A 20,950-nucleotide genomic window follows, 5' to 3' on the forward strand; every position below is an offset into this window, starting at 1 on the left:
CTACACATGATCACTTAATGATTATCAGGCACCTGTTAATAAAACATTTGTCGACTATTAGCGAACAATATTATCAAACACAGTACAGTTTGAAGATAGGCTAACATTGCTTCTCCAATAGAAATCCCCAATCACATTAGTAGGCGATGTCATGGCGACGTTGTTTAGCTAAACTGAAGCATACATGTACACGTCATCCGTGTACATGCCCTCAAATGCACTTCTTCGATATATAGTTGTTTTTTGACACAAATGAAAACGTGTCAGTTTGTCACTTTCACGGGGTTGGGGTAATAACACGTTCAACTACTAACGACATTGGCTCGAATCAAGGTTGTGCCTTTAAATTTCGAGAAACTTAACTAAGGAATATTTTTTCACTTCTCAAACCCTGGCCTGGTCTGTTTGGCAACTGTTCCCGGGAGTCTCGCGGTTTTGCGCCTTTGGGTTTAGAAACCGTGATATTATTTAGACGTAATCATTCGATAGATCTGCAAAGAATAATCTATTGTCCTTTTCAAAGCAGAGAAGAATGGCTTAAATACATTTGGGATTCAGTAAATGGCTTGCAATACATTTGTGATTCAATACAAATTGACTTGCATAAAAATGCTTACCTAAATCTGTCAAATACAGCTTCCATAATAATTAGTCTGCAATTAAATAGGCAATGTTGTTGAGGACTGATTCTAGTTAAATCTGTCAATCTACCAAGATGAACTCAGGCAATTATAGGACTACCAACGGGGCCTTGCAGCCATCCGACCCTGTTCTCGTGTCTCGTTAGCATCTGTAGCCTGCCAGCAGTATAGTGTATAGTTCTTGGTGAGGCCGGGGAGGCAGAACACCATTGTCGATACAAAATCACATACAAGTTACACGAAATATATAGAGCTAAAACTACAACGTCAGACGACGAACAAAGACAGATAGCCTTAAGGTAAGTGGATGTTGTCAGCGTCAAATTCAGAAATAATTTTGCTAGCTAAGTTAGCGAGCTAGGCTAGCCTCTGACTAAAGTCGTCTCTATCTAGAATTGTCCTGTCATCCAATTGATTTAACGGAATCCAAGTTCAGTGACCACATTAGCAAGGTACATTTCAACAAACTAGTGTGATGGCTGTTGTTCATATAAATGTAGCTCATCTTTTTTTCCCGAATCTCGTTAGCTAACTAATTAGCTAGCTAACTAGCTAGTCAGCTATCGATTTCTATCTCGCATCTAAGTGATTCGCGTTGCCAGCTAGCTAACGCCGGTCTCGGTAACAATGCGAGGAGAAAATGAAACTAGCGAACGTTAGCTAGCTAAATGTAGCTCAGCTAGCCTTGTAGCTGGGTGGGGGTTGTTGTGGGATGGGATTCAAGTTTAAGCCTCATTTATGACCATCTGTTTTCAAATGGCATACACGTTCTACTTGTGACGATATATAGGTAGCTACATCAAGGGTTTTGTCGAAATAGTTGTTTATTTGATGTTGATGGAAGATGAGTAGTGTAGCTAGCTAACGTTAGTTTGGCAGGTAACGTTTATGCGGTTCAATGGACAATGCTCGGCTGACAGTCCCTCAGCTCACAAAGGACTTGCAATTTATACGCTTTTTCCTGTGCCTCGCCGGCTTCAGTTTCTTAGTTGGCTTATGGCAAAAAAAATCTGGGAATACTAACGTCGTTAGTTAGCTAGGTACTAGCTATTGAATTATAACGTTAACGTTTCTTGTCTTGAGTTAGCGGTTGACATAAATCATCCTGCAAACCGACATATTATCCAAAGTGATTCATAGGTCTTAGTTTTTCGCCAAGGAACATTAATGGGTAGTACCCCATGTTGATTTGAAACATTTTTTTTATATAAAATGTCTGTCTGACCACTAATGTGGTCAACAATGTAACGTCATTGTTCCGGCCTTTGTTTACAGAACCATGCATTGGCAAACTGTTTTAATCAACATATTTGAATCTTTATTGTATTCAATTACAGCCTCAGTGTTTTGTAGCCTTCACTAATAATGACTGCTACAAATAATTTTCTTCTCTTCTCATCAGATGCCTTCAGCAACAGTTGGCCACAATGCTGTTCAGTCCTCCAGCCCAGAGTTGGGTTCTGGGACCCAGTCTGAGGCCATGAAGCAGGTCCTGCAGGTGATAGACAAGAAGGTCCGCAACATGGAAAAGAAAAAGGTAACAATGTTTCCTTTTTTAAAATCTAAGCATGCTTTCAGATGCCTCCCAAAAAGAATAGATTGTTTCATGCTTAGTTGTTGCTTGAGACCCAACTGAAGAGTAATTCTGGATGTCTCTCTTGTCTGGGAAAATTGTCTGCTTTATGACCATGCATTGACTTTGTCTCAAAGTTGGTAACTAAGATTAAGGCTAAGATTACGGCTACAGACAAATTTAGTTGGTGTAATCAATCATTAACCTATGACTTTTATTTGGCGTTAGAATCACAGCAATTAATAGATGGTATATTTCTGCAGAAAGAATCTCAGCAGACCTTTTCGTAACCCTTATTAAATGTGCCATATTTCTATAGGGCAAGCTGGATGACTACCAGGCCAAGAAAAATAAAGGAGAACGGTTGAACCAGGATCAGCTGGTATGTACCAGACACGGGTCTGGGTCGATGTTATCTCGGGGAACTTCAATTGTGAACTTGATTGTTTAACCTGTTGCATATGTACTATAATCTTTCATTCTTCAGCATTCCATTGATTTTATACTGTGGTGTTTGTCGTTTTGATCTGTGACACAGCTAACAAAACATATTTAATGTTCATTCCCTCTCTTGTCTCATCTGTAGGATGCCTTAACTAAGTTCCAGGAAGTGACCAACAACTTGGATTTTGCAAGGGAGTTGCAGAAGAGCTTCCTGTCTTTGGGGCAGGAGGTGAGTTCTGTCTCAAGGTTTCATTCTGGTCACTATGACCACACTCACTGTATTTATTAGGTGCTGTTTCTCAGTCACTGTGGCCATAGTGCAGTGACAACTCCTTCCCCATTTCCTTGCAGATTCAGAAAGCAGTGAAGAAGTCTGCCCGGAGGGAGCAGCTGCAGCGGGAGGAGACGGAGCAGAGGCGGTTGAAGGCTGTTCTGGAGCTGCAGTTCCTGCTTGACCGACTGGGGGATGAGCAGACTAGGCAGGACCTGAAACAGCCTGCTGCAGGCTCCCCCCTGCTCACCGACTCTAACCTCACTGCACTGGACAGTTTCTACAAGCTCGTGGGCCCGGAACGAGACCATGACGTCAGGTACAAACCTTTTTGCTTCTCTTTTTTTTGATGGAGTGACGTAATATGATTGTATGCATGTTGTAAATGTCCTACCCTGTTCTCCAGGTTGACTGACCAGTATGAGGAGGCCTCCCTACACCTATGGGAATTGCTAGAGGGCAGAGACCAGGCTGTGGCAGGAACCACATGTATGTTTCTAACACTTCTGAAGTAGCTCTCAATGTATTTACTCTGTACATGTAGGCTTTGGCTTGTTTAATTAGTTACCCACACCCCCATCTGTATACTGAGTATCTTGGGGCTTATCTTTAGATTTTGGGGGAAAAAAGAGCTTGGAAGGAAATTTCTGAGCTGGCTCAACTGGGAGCAGTGTTATGACTAAAGCCCATCCAACCCCTTGAAGCACAAATGGCTTGCTGGACATACAGTCCATGTTAGCAGAACATGTATAAGGGGAAGTGCTTTTCTGGGTGGTTGGGGTGAACTGGGGTTAGGCCAGTGGGCTTTGAGGGGTAGTGTCAGCCCAGACACAGGACACCTGTCACCCCACATGTTCCAGCGACAACTTTGTGGTGGATCATATGGCATTGTGGATTATAAATACTTGTAGGTTATTAAAGTGCTTCGAGCTGTGGATCTTGGCCAGGCCTGGCATGGTGCTGTGGAATGGGTCACAGCTATGATTATACCAAGCATAGACCCGGCCTATTGACAGAGTGTTTGTTGCACAATACAAACGTTTCATTTCTAATGCGTTCTGAATATGATCTGCCCCTTTCTTATAGACAAGGCACTGAAGGAGACCCTGGACAAGGTGCTGCTGAGTGGCTATTTTGATAGCGCACAAACGCATCAGAACGGAGTGTGTGAAAAAGAGGAGGAGGAGGAAGAAGAAGAAGAGGAGGAGGAGGAGGAGCAGCAGCAGGAGCAGTCTGTGGCGCATGAGTTGTCTGGGGGCGGGGAGCAACCTGCAGCACCAGGTAACCAGGATCAGGATCTATTGTGAGGTTGGAGACTTTTGTCGCAGTATTTCTCAATTACTAATACGTTTTAAGACAGATGTTAATCACGCAGCTGACAAAATTCTGTGAGATTTTACTTCTGGGTTAGATTATCATCACCTGAGGTGAACTCATGTTACGATTTGTCTGAGTGTGTGAACCTGGATGAGTGGATATTAATCAGAGCGTATTCCTTTTACAGAGGGAACAGTTACTGAAGAATACACAGAGGCCATTGAAGTAGAAGCCACAGAGGTGAGTTCAATCTCTACCCTGACTCTTAACTGCTGTAAAGTTCAGAATTCTCTGGTTTACCTTACCTATTGGAATCTAATCAAGTGATCTTATGTTTATTTGTGTAGTTTGTAAACAGACAGTTCATTCCAGAAACCACATACAGCAGCACTGGCAACGACCAAGTAGAGGAGTGGACAGCAGAGGTCCAGGTATGCTGCATGTCTACACCTCTCATATCATTTGTCATATCACACAGTCACAAACAGAATCTTTTAGGGTTCAACAAGTAACGCCATGGCCCAATGGTGTCATCAGCTGGGTTTAAATCTGTCCCTGTGTCTTTAGGTGGTCAACGTCCTCCAGCACCAGCCTCCTCCCCAGATGACCCCTGAGCCCCACACTGTGAACCCAGTCTCCCACACGCCTGACCCCGTGGTCCGGAAGCAGGTCGTACAGGACCTCATGGCCCAGATGCAGGGGACTTATAACTTCATGCAGGTGATGATCCTTCCAACTGCCCCCTATGGTCCTGACTTATCGGATCCTGTTTGGTCTCTTGTTCATGCTGACCCATGTGCTTCCTCCCACAGGACTCCATGTTGGAGTTTGATGGCCATGCCCTGGACCCAGCCATCGTGTTGGCCCAGCCCATGAAGCCTGCACAGAGTGTGGACCTGCAGCAGATGGGTAAGTGTTAGTACATCACATTCTGTTTTATCTCTCCTCTGACCAACACCACCACTCAGAGGCTGTAGTCCTCTTAGACATGTTCGCTTCTACACTCACTGACAGTTTATTAGGTGCACCCATCTAGTACTGGATCAGCTCCCCCCTTTTTTCTAGAACAGCCTGAATTCTTTGGGGAGTGGATTCTACAAGGTGTAGGAAATGTTCGTTGCTCCATTGGTAACAAGGGACCTAACGTGTGCCAGGAAAACAGTCCCCACACCAGGCTGGATGGGTCCATGGACTCATGCTACGTACGCCAAATCCTGACGATGCCAATTAGTATGTTGCAACAAGAACCAGTATTCGTCGGACCAGGCAATGTATTTCCACTCCTTAATGGTGATCGCATGCCCACTGGACACGCTTCTTGTTTTTAGCTGATAGGATTGGTCATCTGCCGCACTAGCCCATCTGTGACAAGGACTGCCGAGTTCATTCCGAGATGCCGTTCTGCACACCACTGTTATACTGTAACGTTATTTGTCTCGGGCCCGCCTGTTAGCTTGCACGATTCTTGCCATCCTCCTTTGACCTCTCATCAATGAGCTGTTTTCGCCCACAGGACTGCTGCTGACTGGATGTTTTTTGTTTGTCGCACCATTCTTGGTAACTCCTAGACACCGTCGTGCATGAAAAGACCAGGAGGCCGGCCATTTCTGAGATACTGCATCCGGCCAGCCTGGCATCGACAATCATACCATGCTCAGTCTCTTAGGTCACTTATTTTGCCCATTCTAAAGGTCAATCGAACAGTATCTGGATGCTTGTCTGCCTGCTTTATATATCAGGCCATGTGACTCATTGTCTGTAGGAGCGATTCATTTTTGTGAACGGGGTGGTGTACCTAATAAACTGTCCAGTTAGTGTTGGTACTGCTTATATACTCTTGAGTTTTGTCTGTTTATTTTGTTGTTGCTCTTAGCTGTTTTACCAACAAACCATGTTATATTTATCTTGTGTACAGTTCATTCAGAATCCAGACTTGCTCAACCAAGCTCAGTTCCTGAATCTACACAAGTAAGTAACAATAATGATACTTGAACAGAATTCTGATAGTAGTGATCCCCAAGACTCGATACTGGAGCAGACTTATTTAAAGGGCAAGGGTACTATGTGAACCTTCCCTTATTCTCCCCCTTCCCTCCCCAGGTCCTCATGGTCTCCCCCACACCTGATGCCTACTCCTCCACAGCGCCTCTCTACCAGCCCTCCCACACAGCAGAGCCCCGGCCACAAACAGACGGCATCGACCACATTCAGGTAAACCCTCCCTCCCCAAGGTGCCCTCTGCTCCACCCTCCTCTACCCCCCTGGCTGTGTGTGTGGGTGGGTGGTGGAGCTTCTCTATGCTTGGTTGTTATTGGGCAGTGTGAGAGATGGTTAACACTCATCCTACCTGCCTGTCCTGAAGTGTCTGTGAAAACCATTGAAGTATGTGACGTCTCTGTCTCCCCACCACGCCCCGCCCCCTCCCTAAACCAGGCCTCGATGTCCCTGTCGTCTGAGCAGTCCCCCGCCCCGTCCTCCTTGCCCTCTGCCTTCCCGCCCGTCTCCACCCCCCACAGCGGCGGCATCAATGTCAACGCAGCACCATTCCAGTCCATGCAAGCGGTAGGCTTTGTTAATGGAGGACTTATAACTGACATCGCTTCACTTGAACAAAACCGTCATATAACCCACTTAACTCTAATCACTTGCCACACATTCATAATGTGTCTTACGACAGGAAGAATAGAAGTAGTACACACTGTCACACAACAGTAATACCAGATTTACTTTGCAAGGATAATGAAAAAACTGATTGGGACATCAACTGAATTAATAAGTAGAATTCCAGTGTTGGCCTACATTTCTCAAAACCAAGCTTCACCCCATACCCCCCCACCCCCCTTTCTGTCAGAGCAGAACAGAATGCTCTTGTCTGCCCCCATGTCTACATAAAGCTTTATAATCAACTCTAAGCTGATTAACTTTATTTTTGCAAACCTTGAACATATGTACGGTATGCTCAGTAATCAGACTACAATCTGTTAGTGGTGATTTGCTGTTGTCTTGCATGGGTATCTGACATCTCTAAATGAAAGCTTTTCTCTGGTTGTATTGTGTCCCTAAGGTGTTCAACCTGAATGCCCCCGTGCCCCCCACTAACGAAGCAGACGGTCTGAAGCAGTTCCCCAGTGGCTACGGCCAGGGCTTCAGTAGCCAGGCGGAGCACTCTGTGGAGGAGCCTGACATCCAACAGGACACTCTACAGTCTGGTGAGAGAGGGACTGGGGTGTCTGTTGAGGATGTGATTTAGACAGCCGGAATCAGGAGCAGTAGACCTTGGGTCTAAGGGCATGATCAGAAAGGTCAAATGTTATTGACCCTTATAATGTTGTTCTCAGCTGTAGGAGGCTTCCACACCCAAGACCAAGTGATGTCGTCGGCAGCAGGTCACCAGTTGCAGGGGCCAGGCTTTGGGCGGCAAGGCCAGTCCTTCTATAACAGCAGGGGGGCCGTGTCTCGCGGAGGCCCCAGGAACCCCCGTGGCATGATCAATGGATACCGAGGATCCTCTAACGGTTTCAGAGGTATGAGCTCAAGCTTACTGTAAGGGACATACTTTCATACAGCAGTGATTTATTATGGTGTTAACAGCATAAATGGTTGTCTTCCTCAGGAGGATATGATGGCTATCGCCCTCCCTTCTCGAACACTCCAAATAATGGTTATGGGCAACAGGCCCAGTTCAGCACTGCACCCCGGGACTACTCCAACAGCACCTACCAACGGGTAAGGAAGGGCACAGCCAACCATTTAGGTCCTAGTGACTAGAAGACCCTTGACCCTTGCATTAGAATTGCGTGAGTTGTTGTCCCAGATACTGTCATGAAGGTGCTGTATAAGTCTTTCTGAATGACCTGTTGTTTCTACAGGAGGGATATCAGCCAGGCTACAAGCGGGGAGCAGCCCAGGGACCTCGGGGTTGCTCTCGAGGTAATGCTCAAGCGATGCGATCCTAAAGCGCTTAAAGGATTGTCAACTTCCACCACATTGAACATTCAGATATTATGAATGTTTGCCCCAGCTCACTTTTATAAAAAAAAAAAAGGTTTTGTTTTGTTTCTCATCTATCTTCTCATTTCTCCAAGCCTATTTATCAGAGTAAGCCTGCTTTGGTATGTTTAAGATACTTTTGTTTTAACACATGTAAAGCTGAAATCCACAGCATTTAGATTTATCAGCAAGTCTGTGTTCGAAACAACAAATAGATATTCCTGTAAACTTGAAAGATTTCATTAATTTATTTTTTGTACAAAATAAATGCAAAAAACCCCTGCAACTGTCGGTCCAATCCATGAGAATCTTTTATATTTTCTGTCACTGCCCAGCCCTGTCAACCACTTTTCCCTGGTGCTTTTGGTTCTCATTGCATTACATGTTTTTTTTTTTTTTTCCATCTTCTTTGTAAGCTGATGTTACTCCTTGGGAGACTGTTTCAATAAAGATGTGTTGTATAACCTGCTGTCTGCTGCTAATTTATTTTCGTTGATCCCTGCTGCTCTGTGGTGCCACCACAGCCTTATCTGCCTCTGCTGACATCTCTTGGGGTTAAGAGTGGGTTGGAGGATTTTGGTTATGCTTTGCTGAAAGACCTTCACTCTGCTTCCGTCTCCTTCACCTGCTGTGCCCTGCCTTCTGTATTTTGTCATGGGAGCATACATGTATTGTTGGCCATTAACATTCATGAAACAAATGTCACTGAGTTTCAAAGTAAACCTGTGGAGTTATTTGTAAATTCTAGGGCAACAGATGTACCCCGCCCCTTTTGGTTCCATCTGGCAAAATACATTCTGTAGACCTGGATAAAAGCTTCCGAAGCTCTTAGTCACAGTGAATAATGCCACTGTGTATATAACTGAATTGACATGATTTCATTTTGTGATGGGTGTATTAGCTTGCTCATAACAATGTCCAATTTGTCTCCATATTAGCGTTGATCCCTTCCCTGGCAGGTGCACACTAGCAATTTATAGAATGTGGATGTTTGTACTCCATGCACAGACTTAACCCAGAATAAGGGTGACAGGCTGGCCTCAGCTGACTTATTTTCTGTCTGCTTGGCGGTTGCAGGCCGGGGGGGACTGTTCAAGCCCAGCCGAGGGATGGTGACCCAACTGTCTGGACATCAAGCCAATTAGTCTTGGATACCATCACCTCTACCCTCTTGGACCATCCTTCCCCTGATCTGACTGTTCCTCTCCATATCAACCTCTAGGTTGGTTTGGTGAAGCCTGGGTCTGAAGCCATACATACCACCCATAGCTCTGTCAGATCTTTAGCTTTCTCACAATCATGCTATTGCATAGCCTTAAACTGATCAAGCTGGAACATGTGTGCCTTTGCTGTTGGACTGTTTATTTGGGTCTTTGCTTGATAGGCAATCATTTACAAAACTGTCTGGGGCTAGTGACAGGCTTTGGCAGCATGACACACCAAACAATATATTGACTGCAGTCATACCATGCAAGGACATTGTCTCAATGTGAAGATTGTTTATACTGTACATTGTACTGCTATGGCATGTTGGGGAGTAAAGTCAATACAAATGGTGTGTAGCCTAAGCAGGTTATAGGTCTGACTGATTTACCCAAAATGAAGATTTCCTGTGCGTACATTTTGCTCTGGCCAGATGGTAGCTGTTAGTTATGTTCTGTAAATTTGCATTTGTCACTTCATATCTGCTCTGTCCAAAAACATACCTTGGAACTGATGTCTACACTGTAGGTCTGTAGAATGTAAGGATTCTGTCAACTTTTGAACTCTAGCTATAAAGAATATCACTTTACAACAGATGTTTTCCTGTGCAATTGGTCATCTGAAAATTCAACTAATCTTTTATACAGAGAAAAATGAAGCACACCTCTATGGTGCAAGATAAAAGAGCATTTGCCCTAGCCAGCAGAATTTGGTAAAAGTAAAACAAAAAGACCCATTAAAAGACAGACTCTGGGGGTGATGTGCTGAGTACAAAAGGTAGACATTGCCTGGTAACGGGCTGTTCAGTATCAATACATGTACTGGCCTTGGCCAAGACACACCTACAGGTCATTAGGAACAGTAGCCTCACTCAAATGTGAAAACAAGACGTGGTTACCTATATATCTCTACAGAAATAACCAGATCATCAACTGACTCTTGCATTTGCACATCAATAAGGTAATCCAAAAGGGCTGGCTATAGTATAAGTACCACAAAATAAGACTGCAATGCACTCAGGTTTCCCATGACTAGTGCCCATAATAGCCAACATTAGCATACATTGCTGTTATCAGACTTGAGAATATGAAGTAATACACAGGAATGAACCCATACAAAAAAATAAAGTATATTTATTTTCTATTCTGTTGCATGACAGTCGTCTTTACTGTTCATAATGCTCCCAATGCCATTTTCAGTGCCTTTTGAAATGTCACCTTTTCAGGAATCCATACATTTCACAACATTATCATTATTCAGCTGGAGTGACCAGACAATTATTAGGCCTAATTGTCATGATATCACACAGCACTAATTAAAAATTATGTTCCAAAATACATTGACACTACCAAAACAATTCCACCAAAGCTCTGCATTTTAAGTAATGATCAATTATGACCAATACATACATCACATACCATATATGCACTCTATAATACAAATTCCCTGACTGCAAAATTATAAAACATTTCTAGGCCTGGGAGGCTCAAATTGATATCCACAAGTGGGCAGAGATACTGTAAACGCCTCCTGTGTTCTCCAGCTGTTTTTCAGTTAACTCTTTCAGGATAAAGGGCCACACATGCCCATATGGAGGGACCTCCACAGTACTTATATACCTCCAGTCCAGTGTGCAAAGGTCTGTGGGTGGGGGGCCATGGAGCCAGAGGTGTTTATAGTTTCATCTGACAGCTGGGGTTGAGTGGGCTGGTTCTGATGGGGGCCTATGGCAACATGACATGGTAAGTCATGTTGGCCCTATGGCTCTGCCTGATGGCCTGGGGGCAGATCCTGGAGTCGTGGTTGGGACAAATCCTGGGTGTTGTGAGGTATTTGGTTCTGGAAGTGGTTGTCTTGCTTCATACCCGGGTGGTTTTGGGACATATCTTGGTGGCCTGGGGGCAAAGGATGGTACTCTCCTCGTGGCTCTGGGATAGCATTCCCTTCTACTGAAAAAGGGAGTAGTTTTGAATACAGTTAATTTTTTACATCTTTTTTCAATTTAGTTTATTTTCTCCCCAATAGAATTGTTCTCATCTTAAGATCCATTTTCCATAGTCACCTCTACATTCTGAAAAATACACAACACACCAGTAAAGAGAAAATGGAATTGGGGTAAACTATCACTCACCATGAACCTCTGGAGGGGGCTCAACTTTCTGGGTTTTCAACCGTTCCATGTGTTCTACTGCCTGAAACACCACAGACAAACAGAGATAAGCAGATGAATGGTTATAGGTAAGCATGTCAGCTCATGTCAAAAATAACAATATCACACAAAAGAAGTGCATTGCAGTAATAGAGAACCTATTGGTTGTGTCTGTTCTACCACTGCCCACTTTGTACCTGCTGAAGCTCTACTTTCTGTGAGTTGAGCTGTTCCTGTTGCCTCTCCAACTCATCCCTCTGTTTCTGGAGGTCTGATGCTTTCTGGTTGAGGTCCTCTTCCTGCTGGGTCAGGTGCTCCTCAAACTCCCTCATCTCCTCATCTGTGTAGGCCTGGTTCTGCTCTAAGGTCTAACAAAGGAGGTTCATTCTACCTCTCCTTATTGATATGAAAAGCAACAATGCACAGTGTGGTTGAATGTAGGAGTGTTTATATATATATATATAGTATGGTTTTTGTTACTCTTGCCATTTCATAATAATGAGTTATAATGTTGAAGTATAAAAAGTAGACCAGTATGAATGAGAGTTAAATAAATATGGCTACCACACCTCCCAACTATCTGGTTCCAGGAATTCCTTTTTCTTTGTGGCAATCAGGAACTCTTCTAAGGAGACCAGTCGGTCTTTGTTGGTGTCCACCTGTAAACAGTGAGATCAGTCACCATGTGAACTATTTATTTCATTAAATCAACGAAACCATTCTCTAACTTTCAGTGATAGTAATCCATGGTAATATACACTGCTCCAAAAAATAAAGGGAACACTAAAATAACACATCCTAGATCTGAATGAAGTAAATATTCTTATTAAATACTTTTTTCTTTACATAGATGAATGTGCTGACAACAAAATCACAAAAATGATCAATGGAAATCAAATGTATCAACCCATGGAGGTCTGGATTTGAAGTCACACTCAAAATTAAAGTGGAAAACCACACTACAGGCTGATCCAACTTTGATGTAATGTCCTTAAAACAAGTCAAAATGAGGCTCAGTAGCGTGTATGGCCTCCACATGCCTGTATGACCTCCCTACAACGCCTGGGCATGCTCCTGATGAGGTGGCGGATGGTCTCCTGAGGGATCTCCTCCCAGACCCGGACTAAAGCATCCGCCAACTCCTGGACAGTCTGTGGTGCAACATGGCGTTGGTGGATGGAGCGAGACATGATGTCCCAGATGTGCTCAATTGGATTCAGGTCTGGGGAACGGGCGGGCCAGTCCATAGTATCAATGCCTTCCTCTTGCAGGAACTGCTGACACACTCCAGCCACATGAGGTCTAGCATTGTCTTGCATTAGGAGGAACCCAGGGCCAACCGCACCAGCATATGGTCTCACAAGGGATCTGAGGATCTCATCTCAGTACCTAATGGCAGTCAGGCTACCTCTGGCGAGCACATGGAGGGCTGTGCGGCCCCCCCAAAGAAATGCCACCCCGCACCATGACTGACCCACCGCCAAACCGGGCTGTAAGCACAACCCCCACCTGTGGACGTCGGGCCCTTATACCACCCTCATGGAGTCTGTTTCTGACCATTTGAGCAGACACATGCACATTTGTGGCCTGCTGGAGGTCATTTTGCAGGGCTCTGGCAGTGCTCCTCCTTGCACAAAGGCGGAGGTAGCGGTCCTGCTGCTGGGTTGTTGCCCTCCTACGGCCTCCTCCACGTCTCCTGATGTACTGGCTTGTCTCCAGGTAGCGCCTCCATGCTCTGGACACTACGCTGACAGACACAGCAAACCTTCTTGCCACAGCTCGCATTGATGTGCCATCTTGGATGAGCTGCACTACCTGAGCCACTTGTGTGGGTTGTAGACTCCGTCTCATGCTACCACTAGAGTGAAAGCACCGCCAGTATTCAAAAGTGACCAAATCATCAGCCAGGAAGCATAGGAACTGAGAAGTGGTCTGTGGTCACCACCTGTAGAACCACTCCCTTTATCGGGGGTGTCTTGCTAATTGCCTATAATTTCCACCTGTTGTCTATTCCATTTGCACAACAGCATGTGAAATTTGTCAATCAGTGTTGCTTCCTAAGTGGACAGTTTGATTTCACAGAAGTGTGATTGACTTGGAGTTACATTGTGTTGTTTAAGTGTTCCCTTTATTTTTTGAGCAGTGTAGTATGCAAGGTTCACGGCCGGGACAACAGTATACCTCGCTCATGACGTGCTCTCTCATACGCAGGCGCTCCTCCTCCATCTCCACCATATCGTCCTCTTCATTGGTAGGATCATAGATCTTCTCCAGCTGAGCCCACAGAATGAACCGTTATCTATACATGCACACGTTTCATCATCATTGCAGGTAAAACATTCAAAAAGAGGACAAATCTTTACCTCCTTGGTAAACAATGCCTCCAATTCCTGCTCATCGAAGAAGCCATCTCCATTGGAATCTGAAAATTCAAACGCAAGAATGTTGAGGAACTCTGAGATGGATGTCCCTGCCCCAACCTGTGATTGTCTATTGATGAGAACTTACCATGCAGCTTGAAAAAGGTCTTGGGGTCAAAATCTTCAGGGTCAAGACCATCTGCTTCCTCCCACACCTCTTTGAACTGATTCTGGCTGCCCTGCAGAGCAAAAAACAAATGTTCATCCCCTGTTAGATATAAATGGCTAACTTGAGCTAAATCATTATGGGGAAAGTTTAGAGCAGAAATAGGCAACTTGAATTTTGCGTTTGAACCCTTTTGTAGGCTCGCAGATCAATTTCCATAAACAAACAAACATATACAGCATGAATGGTCCACTATCCAAAGGACATCCAGCCAACTTGACACAAGCGTGGGAAGCATTGGAGTCAACATTCCTAATATGGAGTTCTACCCTCTTTTGCCCTTAGAACAACCTCAATTTGTCGGGGCATAGACTACAAGGTGTCGAAAGCATTCCACAGAGATGCTGGACCATGTTAGCTCTGAAACACACAGATAACATATCATCCAAGTGCAGTTGGACTTACTGGATGGTTGACTTTGGGATGGTCTGCATGTTTCTTCTTCATCTCCTCGTAATGTTCTTCCTCCTTCTTCCTCCCTCCATCGTCTAGAGTCTTGAGGTGTTCCCTTCGCTCATGGTCTTTCGTCATCTCGTACTTCTTGAACTCCTCATGGCGCTCCTTGTCATAGTTCTCCAGATCGTTTGTGGCCTTGTGGTCAAATGAAGGATGAGAGTTAAAATGTCTTGAAGAGAAAAGGACTACAGGTACTTTAGTAAGCTACTGTATGTACGTACCATGCATTCTACATTATACTTACTGATTTGATGAGTCTGTCCAGATCCACCACTTCAAAGGTGTGAGGATTCATGTGGTTCAGGTACTCAAACTGCTTCAGCAGAGCTTGGTGGTCTACTGCCATATCTGTGAGTGAGGTTTAACAGAGTCATTACACAAATATGACATTTGATGACCTGACATTGGCACTGTAATAGTTATCCAGTGCCAAAGCTCACCCCGTGTGTATCTATACTAGCCTGTAATCCTTCCTATTAAAGGTTGAAGTGAGACGTTACTGTTGTCTGTAATAGTGTGCGGTTACTATTGTGATTCGAAGCAGAGATTTTCAAAAGCATGTTTCACAAGTAAGTAGGTGACTCAACACTGACGCTACAGTAACCACATCCTCCTGAGACCTTTCCCTCAAAAATGTACTTCTTAGTCACTTGCCCACACGCCCTAGTGTTTCTAGATGGTAACAGTACAGCACTTAAGGCATATTAATGGTCTTTTCACTGGGCAGCATACCGTTCCCTCCTTCGATGTCTTGCTTGGCTTTGATCAGTGTCCGTAGCCGGCTAACCTCCTGCCTTTTTAGCTCATCCAGTTGTGTCCTTACATGGTGGCTGACAAAGTCCAGCTCTTTGGCCAGCTTCCCCATCTGTAGGAAACGTGATGTAATGATTATCATACTGCTGCTGTTTTGCATTTTTCATGACTAATGACTCAAAGGAGAGAGTAAGAACGACAAGAATGAGCAGGACACAGTTAGAATACCTTGATGTCCTCCATATCTGTGTTATGGAGCTTCTCTCTGAAATGCTGGTCTTTTTCCAGAAAATCAATGACTTCCCTGAGATAACGGTCATAGTGGAGTCCAGTGTCCTGTTACATTAAATAATGTAGTAAGTTGTAGTAGTATGCATAACATGCATACTAGCTCATGCATCATTCAATAGACCTTCAGTTCAGTCTGTATACTTTACAATTCAATAAATTATGTAAGAGAATCTTTGCTAGCTGGTATAACTGGTGCGAGCTCATACAGGAAACACAAATTACTGCTTTTTTCATGGCTGTTAGGGCTGCTCTGCCTGCCATGTTTCTCCACTGTGCTTGCTTGGTACGTGATCCTCACCAACGCTTACCACACTTGGTGATGGCTCTGAGGCTTTGTCCTCCGGCTGGTTCACCTTGGTCTTGTCCAGACTGATGGGCACTGCCTCCAGACAGAGCAGCTGTACCAGAAGCACCAAGCAGCTGGTGTGGAATATCTGTCTCCAAGACATCTGGCGACACAAGACGCACCTTGACACAACACTTCAACTAGAGATGATAGAAAACATCAGTGTCTGCCCCAAATAAAGAGGCTATGCCCCAACCATAGAGAAAGACAGAGGCCTCTTCTTTGTATCGGTCCCATTATGGCCTCAGAGCACTGGCTTGTCCATTTTGAAGCAGTCAATTTTATTATTTTCTTCTACTACTACTTCTATGAGTTGATAAACAAACTGAAAGGGTGCATACTGCCACCCGGAGTATGTTCTTTGAACAGGTATGACGCCAAGGCTAGCGACGTAATGCCACCTGCAGTTATGGAGTGTTTACACACAAGCATAATTAAATTGGCTGATCCCTCCTGATGACCCAGATTGAATTATATCATCCTTCCTTAACCCATAGGAATACCCACCCAGTTTGACTACTTCAACATGGTGTAGGCAAAGATGGTAGATAAATAAAGATGTCCCACTCAAGCAGTTTACCATTGGAAAAAATGGCACAGTTCCAGTGTGCTTAGAGGGATGGCTCTCCCATAAGCACCAATGCATTAGCAGCTGGGTCTGGTGTGCTTAATTCATTTACTGTATAAGAATCAGAAAATAATAGGGAGTGGGATGTCTCACTTCCTCTTCCATCTCTTGTGGAAGTCCTCAATGGCATTGCCCATGCTAAAACAGGCTTTTGGGAACTATAACATGCTGACTACACCAGCCACGAGCATGTATCTGCCTTCGCGCGCATGTTGATTTTGTCCAGCCACACCAAACACGATCATGACGTGCAGGTAAAATATCAAAACCAACTGTGAAACAACTAAAGTTACATGCAAACCTCAACAGATATATTGCGTGCGCGAGCATTGCAAAATTATTGTCACATACATGTTATTCAATAATTTCACCCACACAACTCGCACGTTTGAACGAGCGTCTGCATAGCCAAGCGCTAAAATAGAACTTGGTTCATTATTAGAAACTCCACATGCCGCAAGTCCCCTCCTTATTGGATATCAGGAAGATACAAACCCAAATCGCTGGAAAATAAATGGGATGAACTGAAAGCACATTTATCCTACCAACGGGACATTAAGAACTGTAATATCTTGTGTTTCACCGAGTCGTGGCTGAACGACAACATTAAGAACATACAGCTGGCGGGTTATACACTATTGGCAAGACAGAACAGCAATAAGCAAACAGGAAAACACTCATCAAGAGGCAGCGCTCCTAGTGGCTGGGGACTGTATAATGCAGGGAAACTTACATTTCTATCAGCATGTTAAATGTCCAACCAGAGGGGGAAAAAAATTCTATACCACCTTTAGTCCACACACAGACTAGTACAAAGCTCTCCCTCGCCCTACATTTGCCTAATCTGACCATAATTCTATCCTCCAGATTCCTGCTTACAAGCTAAAATTAAAGCAGGAAGCGCCAGTGACTAAATCAATAAAAAGTTGTCAGATGAAGCAGACGCTAAACTATAGGACTGTTTTGCTAGCACCGACTGGAATATGTTCCAGGATTCTTCCGATGGCATTGAGGAATACACCACATCAGTCACTGGCTTTATCAATAAGTGCATTGAGGACGTCATCCCCACAGCGACTGTACATACACACCCAAAACCAGAAGCCATGGATTACAGGCAACCGTTCCACTGAGCTAAAGGATAGAGCTGCCTCTTTTAAGGAGCGGGACTCTAACCTGGAAGCTTATAAGAAATCCCGCTATGCCCTCCGATGAACCATCAAAACAGGCAAAGCATCAATACAGGACTAAGATCGAATCGTACTACACCGGCTCTGACACTTGTCGGATGTGGCAGGGCCTGTATTAACAAAGGGTTGCCCAGTGACACGAGCCTACCGGAGGAGCTAAACTACTTCTATGCTCGCTTCGAGGCAAATAACACTGAATCATGCATGAGAGCACCAGCTGTTCCGGAAGACTGTGTGATCACGCTCTCCGCAGCCGATGTGAGTAAGACATTCACAAGGCTGCAGGGCCAGACAGATTACCAGAACGTGTACTCCGAGCATGCGCTGACCAACCGGCAAGTGTCCTCACTGACATCTTCAACCTCTCCCTGTCTGAGTTTGTAATACCAACATGTTTCAAGCAGACCACCATAGTCCCTGTGCCCAAGAACACGAAGGTAACCTGACTACCGACCCGTAGCACTCACGTCTGTAGCCATGAAATGCTTTGAAAGGCTTGCCATTGCTCACATTAACACCATTATCCCAGAAACCCTAGACCCAGGCCAATTTGCATACCACACCAACAGATCCACAGAGGATGCAATCTCTATTGCACTCCATACTGCCCTTTCACACCTGGACGAAAGGAACACCTATGTGAGAATGCTATTCATTGACTACAGTCCAGGGATCAACAACATAGCTTAGTGATGAGCTTAGAGGGCACTAAGGACCCTGGGACTAAACATCTCCCTCTGCAACTGGATCCTGGACTTCCTGACGGGCCGCCACCAGGTGGTAAGGGAAGGTAACAACACATCCGCCACGCTGATCCTCAACACGGGGGGCCCTCAGGGGTGCGTGCTCAGTCCCCACCTGTACTCCCTGTTCACTGATGACTCGGTTCTTAACCAACTGCCAGGCACAACTCCAACACCATCATTAAGTTTGCTGATGACACAACAGGGGTAGGCCTGATCACAGACAACAATGAGAAGCCTATAGGGAGTTGGTCAGAGACCTGACCGTGTGGCGCAAGGACAACAACCTCTCACTCAACGTAGACAAGACAAAGGAGATGATTGTGGACTACAGGAAAAAGAGGACATAGCACGCCCCCATTCTCATCGACGGGGCTGTAGTGGTGCAGGTGGAGAGCTTCAAGTTCCATGGCATCCACATCACCAAAAAAATAACATGGTCCAAACACACCAAGACAGTCGTGAAGAGGGCATGACAAAACATATTCCCCCTCAGGAGACTGAAAAGATTTGGCACGGGTCCTCAGATCCTCAAAAGGTTTTACAGCTGCACCGTCGAGAGCATATTGATGGGTTGCATAACTGCCTGGTATGGAAACTGCCTGGTATGGCAACTGCTCGGCCTCCGACCGCAAGGCACTACAGAGGATAGTGCGTACAGCCCAGTACATCACTGGGGCCAAGCTTCTTGCCATCCAGAACCTCTATACCATGCAGTGTCAGAGGAAGGCCCTAAAAATAGTCAAAGACTCCAGCCTCCCTAGTCATAGACTGTTCCCTCTGCTACCCCATGGCAAGCGGTACCGGAGCGCCAAGTCTAGGTCCAAGAGGTTTCTAAATAGCTTCTACCCCCAAGCCAAAAGACTGCTAATCAAATGGCTACCCAGACTAGACTCTGTACCGGTACCGTGTCTATAGCCCTGCTATTGTTATTTACAGCTGCTCTTTAATAATTTGTTATTCTTCTCTCTTACTTTTTTTAATGGTATTTTCTTAAAACTGCATTGTTGGTTATTAAGGGCTTGTAAGTAAGCATTTCACTGTAAGGTTGTTGTATTCGGTGCATGTGACAAATAAAACTTGATTTTCAGTGGATTCTGCACAGAAGTTCTAACAGGTTCATTGATATATCCTAACATGACTTTGTCTGGTAGAGACGCTGACTGACAATGACTCGTTTCACCACGCTCCCCACCGGTCCCTCGAGCTTTCTCCATGGCCTCAACCCCATGTTTCCTGTCCATTGCCGACGTGTCTCTCTGCCATCGATGGCTAACTAGCTACCTAGTAACTAGCTAAGCTATTAAACACGTTAGCTATGAGGTGATACTTTTCATCTAACTAACTAGCGTGCTACAATTTAAATCATCAGCAGTTCAATAGCTAATCGTCTAGCTAACTTTACAGGCAAAGTCACTGTGATCAATACAAGTTTAGTAAGTAGTTATGCTGATGCTGGCTGGCTGGCTAGCTAGCTGGTAGATGGCAAACTAATCTAATGACAGCTAGCTTGAATCTAATGATGAGGTTTCCATTTCCAAGCTGCGGTGTCTAGTGTTGACCACAACGAGAAGTTGCGGTATCTGTCTTGTCTGGTTAGTCCCGGTCTCATTCACAACATAACAATAGCTTCAAACCAATGTGCGTGTCACGGCGGGACTTACTTTTTGATTTGAATCCCCGTCAAACGGTCGTTACTACAGCCACAAAGTCATAAACACCACCTATTTCTACAATTTGTCTACTTAAAATTAGATGTTAAACCTAACCTTAACGACAGTGATAACCTTATGCCTAACCTTACATTAACATCAATTATGTTTTCGATATTTTTTACGATATAGCCAATTTGAACTTTGTGGCTGTGCTAGCTAGTGGAAAGCTAATTTTGCTAGCTATATTAGTCTCCTCCCAAACTGATAATTCGTCATCTCTTCCTCTTTCCTTCATGCTAACATGCGTTTGTTTACAGTGCCAGATCGCAAGTGAATGAAATCCTACATTGAAAACATGGCATGCATGTTAAATTAGGTAGTTGTCATTGGATAAAATCTTCCCTTCCTACTTTCTGAAGACGCGCATTGTTATTCAATTAGGCCACGCACATTGTCGTCAGTCAAAAGGTTGGGGAAATACTGTGCAATCACGTTAGGTTGCACTAAATCGTACGTGGCGTTTATAATTTGGAGGAGGTGGTTGTTTGCTGATCCTGGATCAGTGTAGCTTCCTTGCCATGATATCCAAGACTACCATATTTAGAAACTATGTGACACAGGAGGTTGGTGGCACCTTTATGGGGAGGACGGGCACGTGGCAATGGCTGGAGCTGAATAAATGGAAAGGTATCAACAAAATCAAACACATGGTTT

General features: G+C 44.6%; 2 protein-coding genes across 5 annotated transcripts; one reads left to right on the forward strand and one right to left on the reverse strand.

The window, feature by feature from the left end:
• The first annotated feature begins 273 nt into the window (after positions 1 to 273).
• Positions 274 to 10,582, forward strand: LOC112247416 (caprin-1). Of its 2 annotated transcripts, XM_024416166.2 has the most exons (19): positions 276 to 940; positions 2,044 to 2,178; positions 2,534 to 2,596; positions 2,801 to 2,887; positions 3,010 to 3,248; positions 3,336 to 3,418; positions 4,016 to 4,210; positions 4,434 to 4,486; positions 4,594 to 4,677; positions 4,814 to 4,966; positions 5,059 to 5,155; positions 6,162 to 6,214; positions 6,347 to 6,457; positions 6,680 to 6,808; positions 7,311 to 7,455; positions 7,585 to 7,770; positions 7,860 to 7,972; positions 8,116 to 8,176; positions 9,314 to 10,582. In XM_024416166.2, exons 2-19 carry the CDS (start codon positions 2,044 to 2,046, stop codon positions 9,379 to 9,381), a joined length of 2,055 nt encoding a protein of 684 aa, XP_024271934.1. In that variant the 5' UTR covers positions 276 to 940; the 3' UTR covers positions 9,382 to 10,582. The 2 variants fall into 2 exon arrangements, with proteins under 2 accessions (XP_024271935.1, XP_024271934.1); XM_024416167.2 differs by lacking the exon at positions 6,680 to 6,808 and having other exon boundaries at positions 274 to 940.
• Positions 10,553 to 20,684, reverse strand: LOC112247417 (nucleobindin-2). 3 transcript variants are annotated; one of them, XM_024416169.2, is made up of 13 exons: positions 20,246 to 20,684; positions 15,983 to 16,123; positions 15,612 to 15,719; positions 15,363 to 15,495; positions 14,875 to 14,978; positions 14,580 to 14,765; positions 14,097 to 14,187; positions 13,952 to 14,010; positions 13,770 to 13,862; positions 12,158 to 12,247; positions 11,786 to 11,956; positions 11,571 to 11,631; positions 10,553 to 11,385 (listed from the first exon to the last, which is right to left on the reverse strand). In XM_024416169.2, the coding sequence occupies exons 2-13, from the start codon at positions 16,121 to 16,123 to the stop codon at positions 11,198 to 11,200; spliced, it is 1,425 nt and encodes a 474-aa protein (XP_024271937.2). In that variant the 5' UTR covers positions 20,246 to 20,684; the 3' UTR covers positions 10,553 to 11,197. The 3 variants fall into 3 exon arrangements, with proteins under 3 accessions (XP_024271937.2, XP_024271936.2, XP_042177074.1); XM_024416168.2 differs by having other exon boundaries at positions 10,553 to 11,388; positions 20,246 to 20,683; XM_042321140.1 differs by lacking the exon at positions 20,246 to 20,684 and having other exon boundaries at positions 10,553 to 11,388; positions 15,983 to 16,141.
• Positions 20,685 to 20,950: the final 266 nt, after the last annotated feature.

The sequence above is a fragment of the Oncorhynchus tshawytscha genome, linkage group LG04 (genome assembly GCF_018296145.1).
Source record: "Oncorhynchus tshawytscha isolate Ot180627B linkage group LG04, Otsh_v2.0, whole genome shotgun sequence".
NCBI lineage: Eukaryota > Metazoa > Chordata > Actinopteri > Salmoniformes > Salmonidae > Oncorhynchus > Oncorhynchus tshawytscha.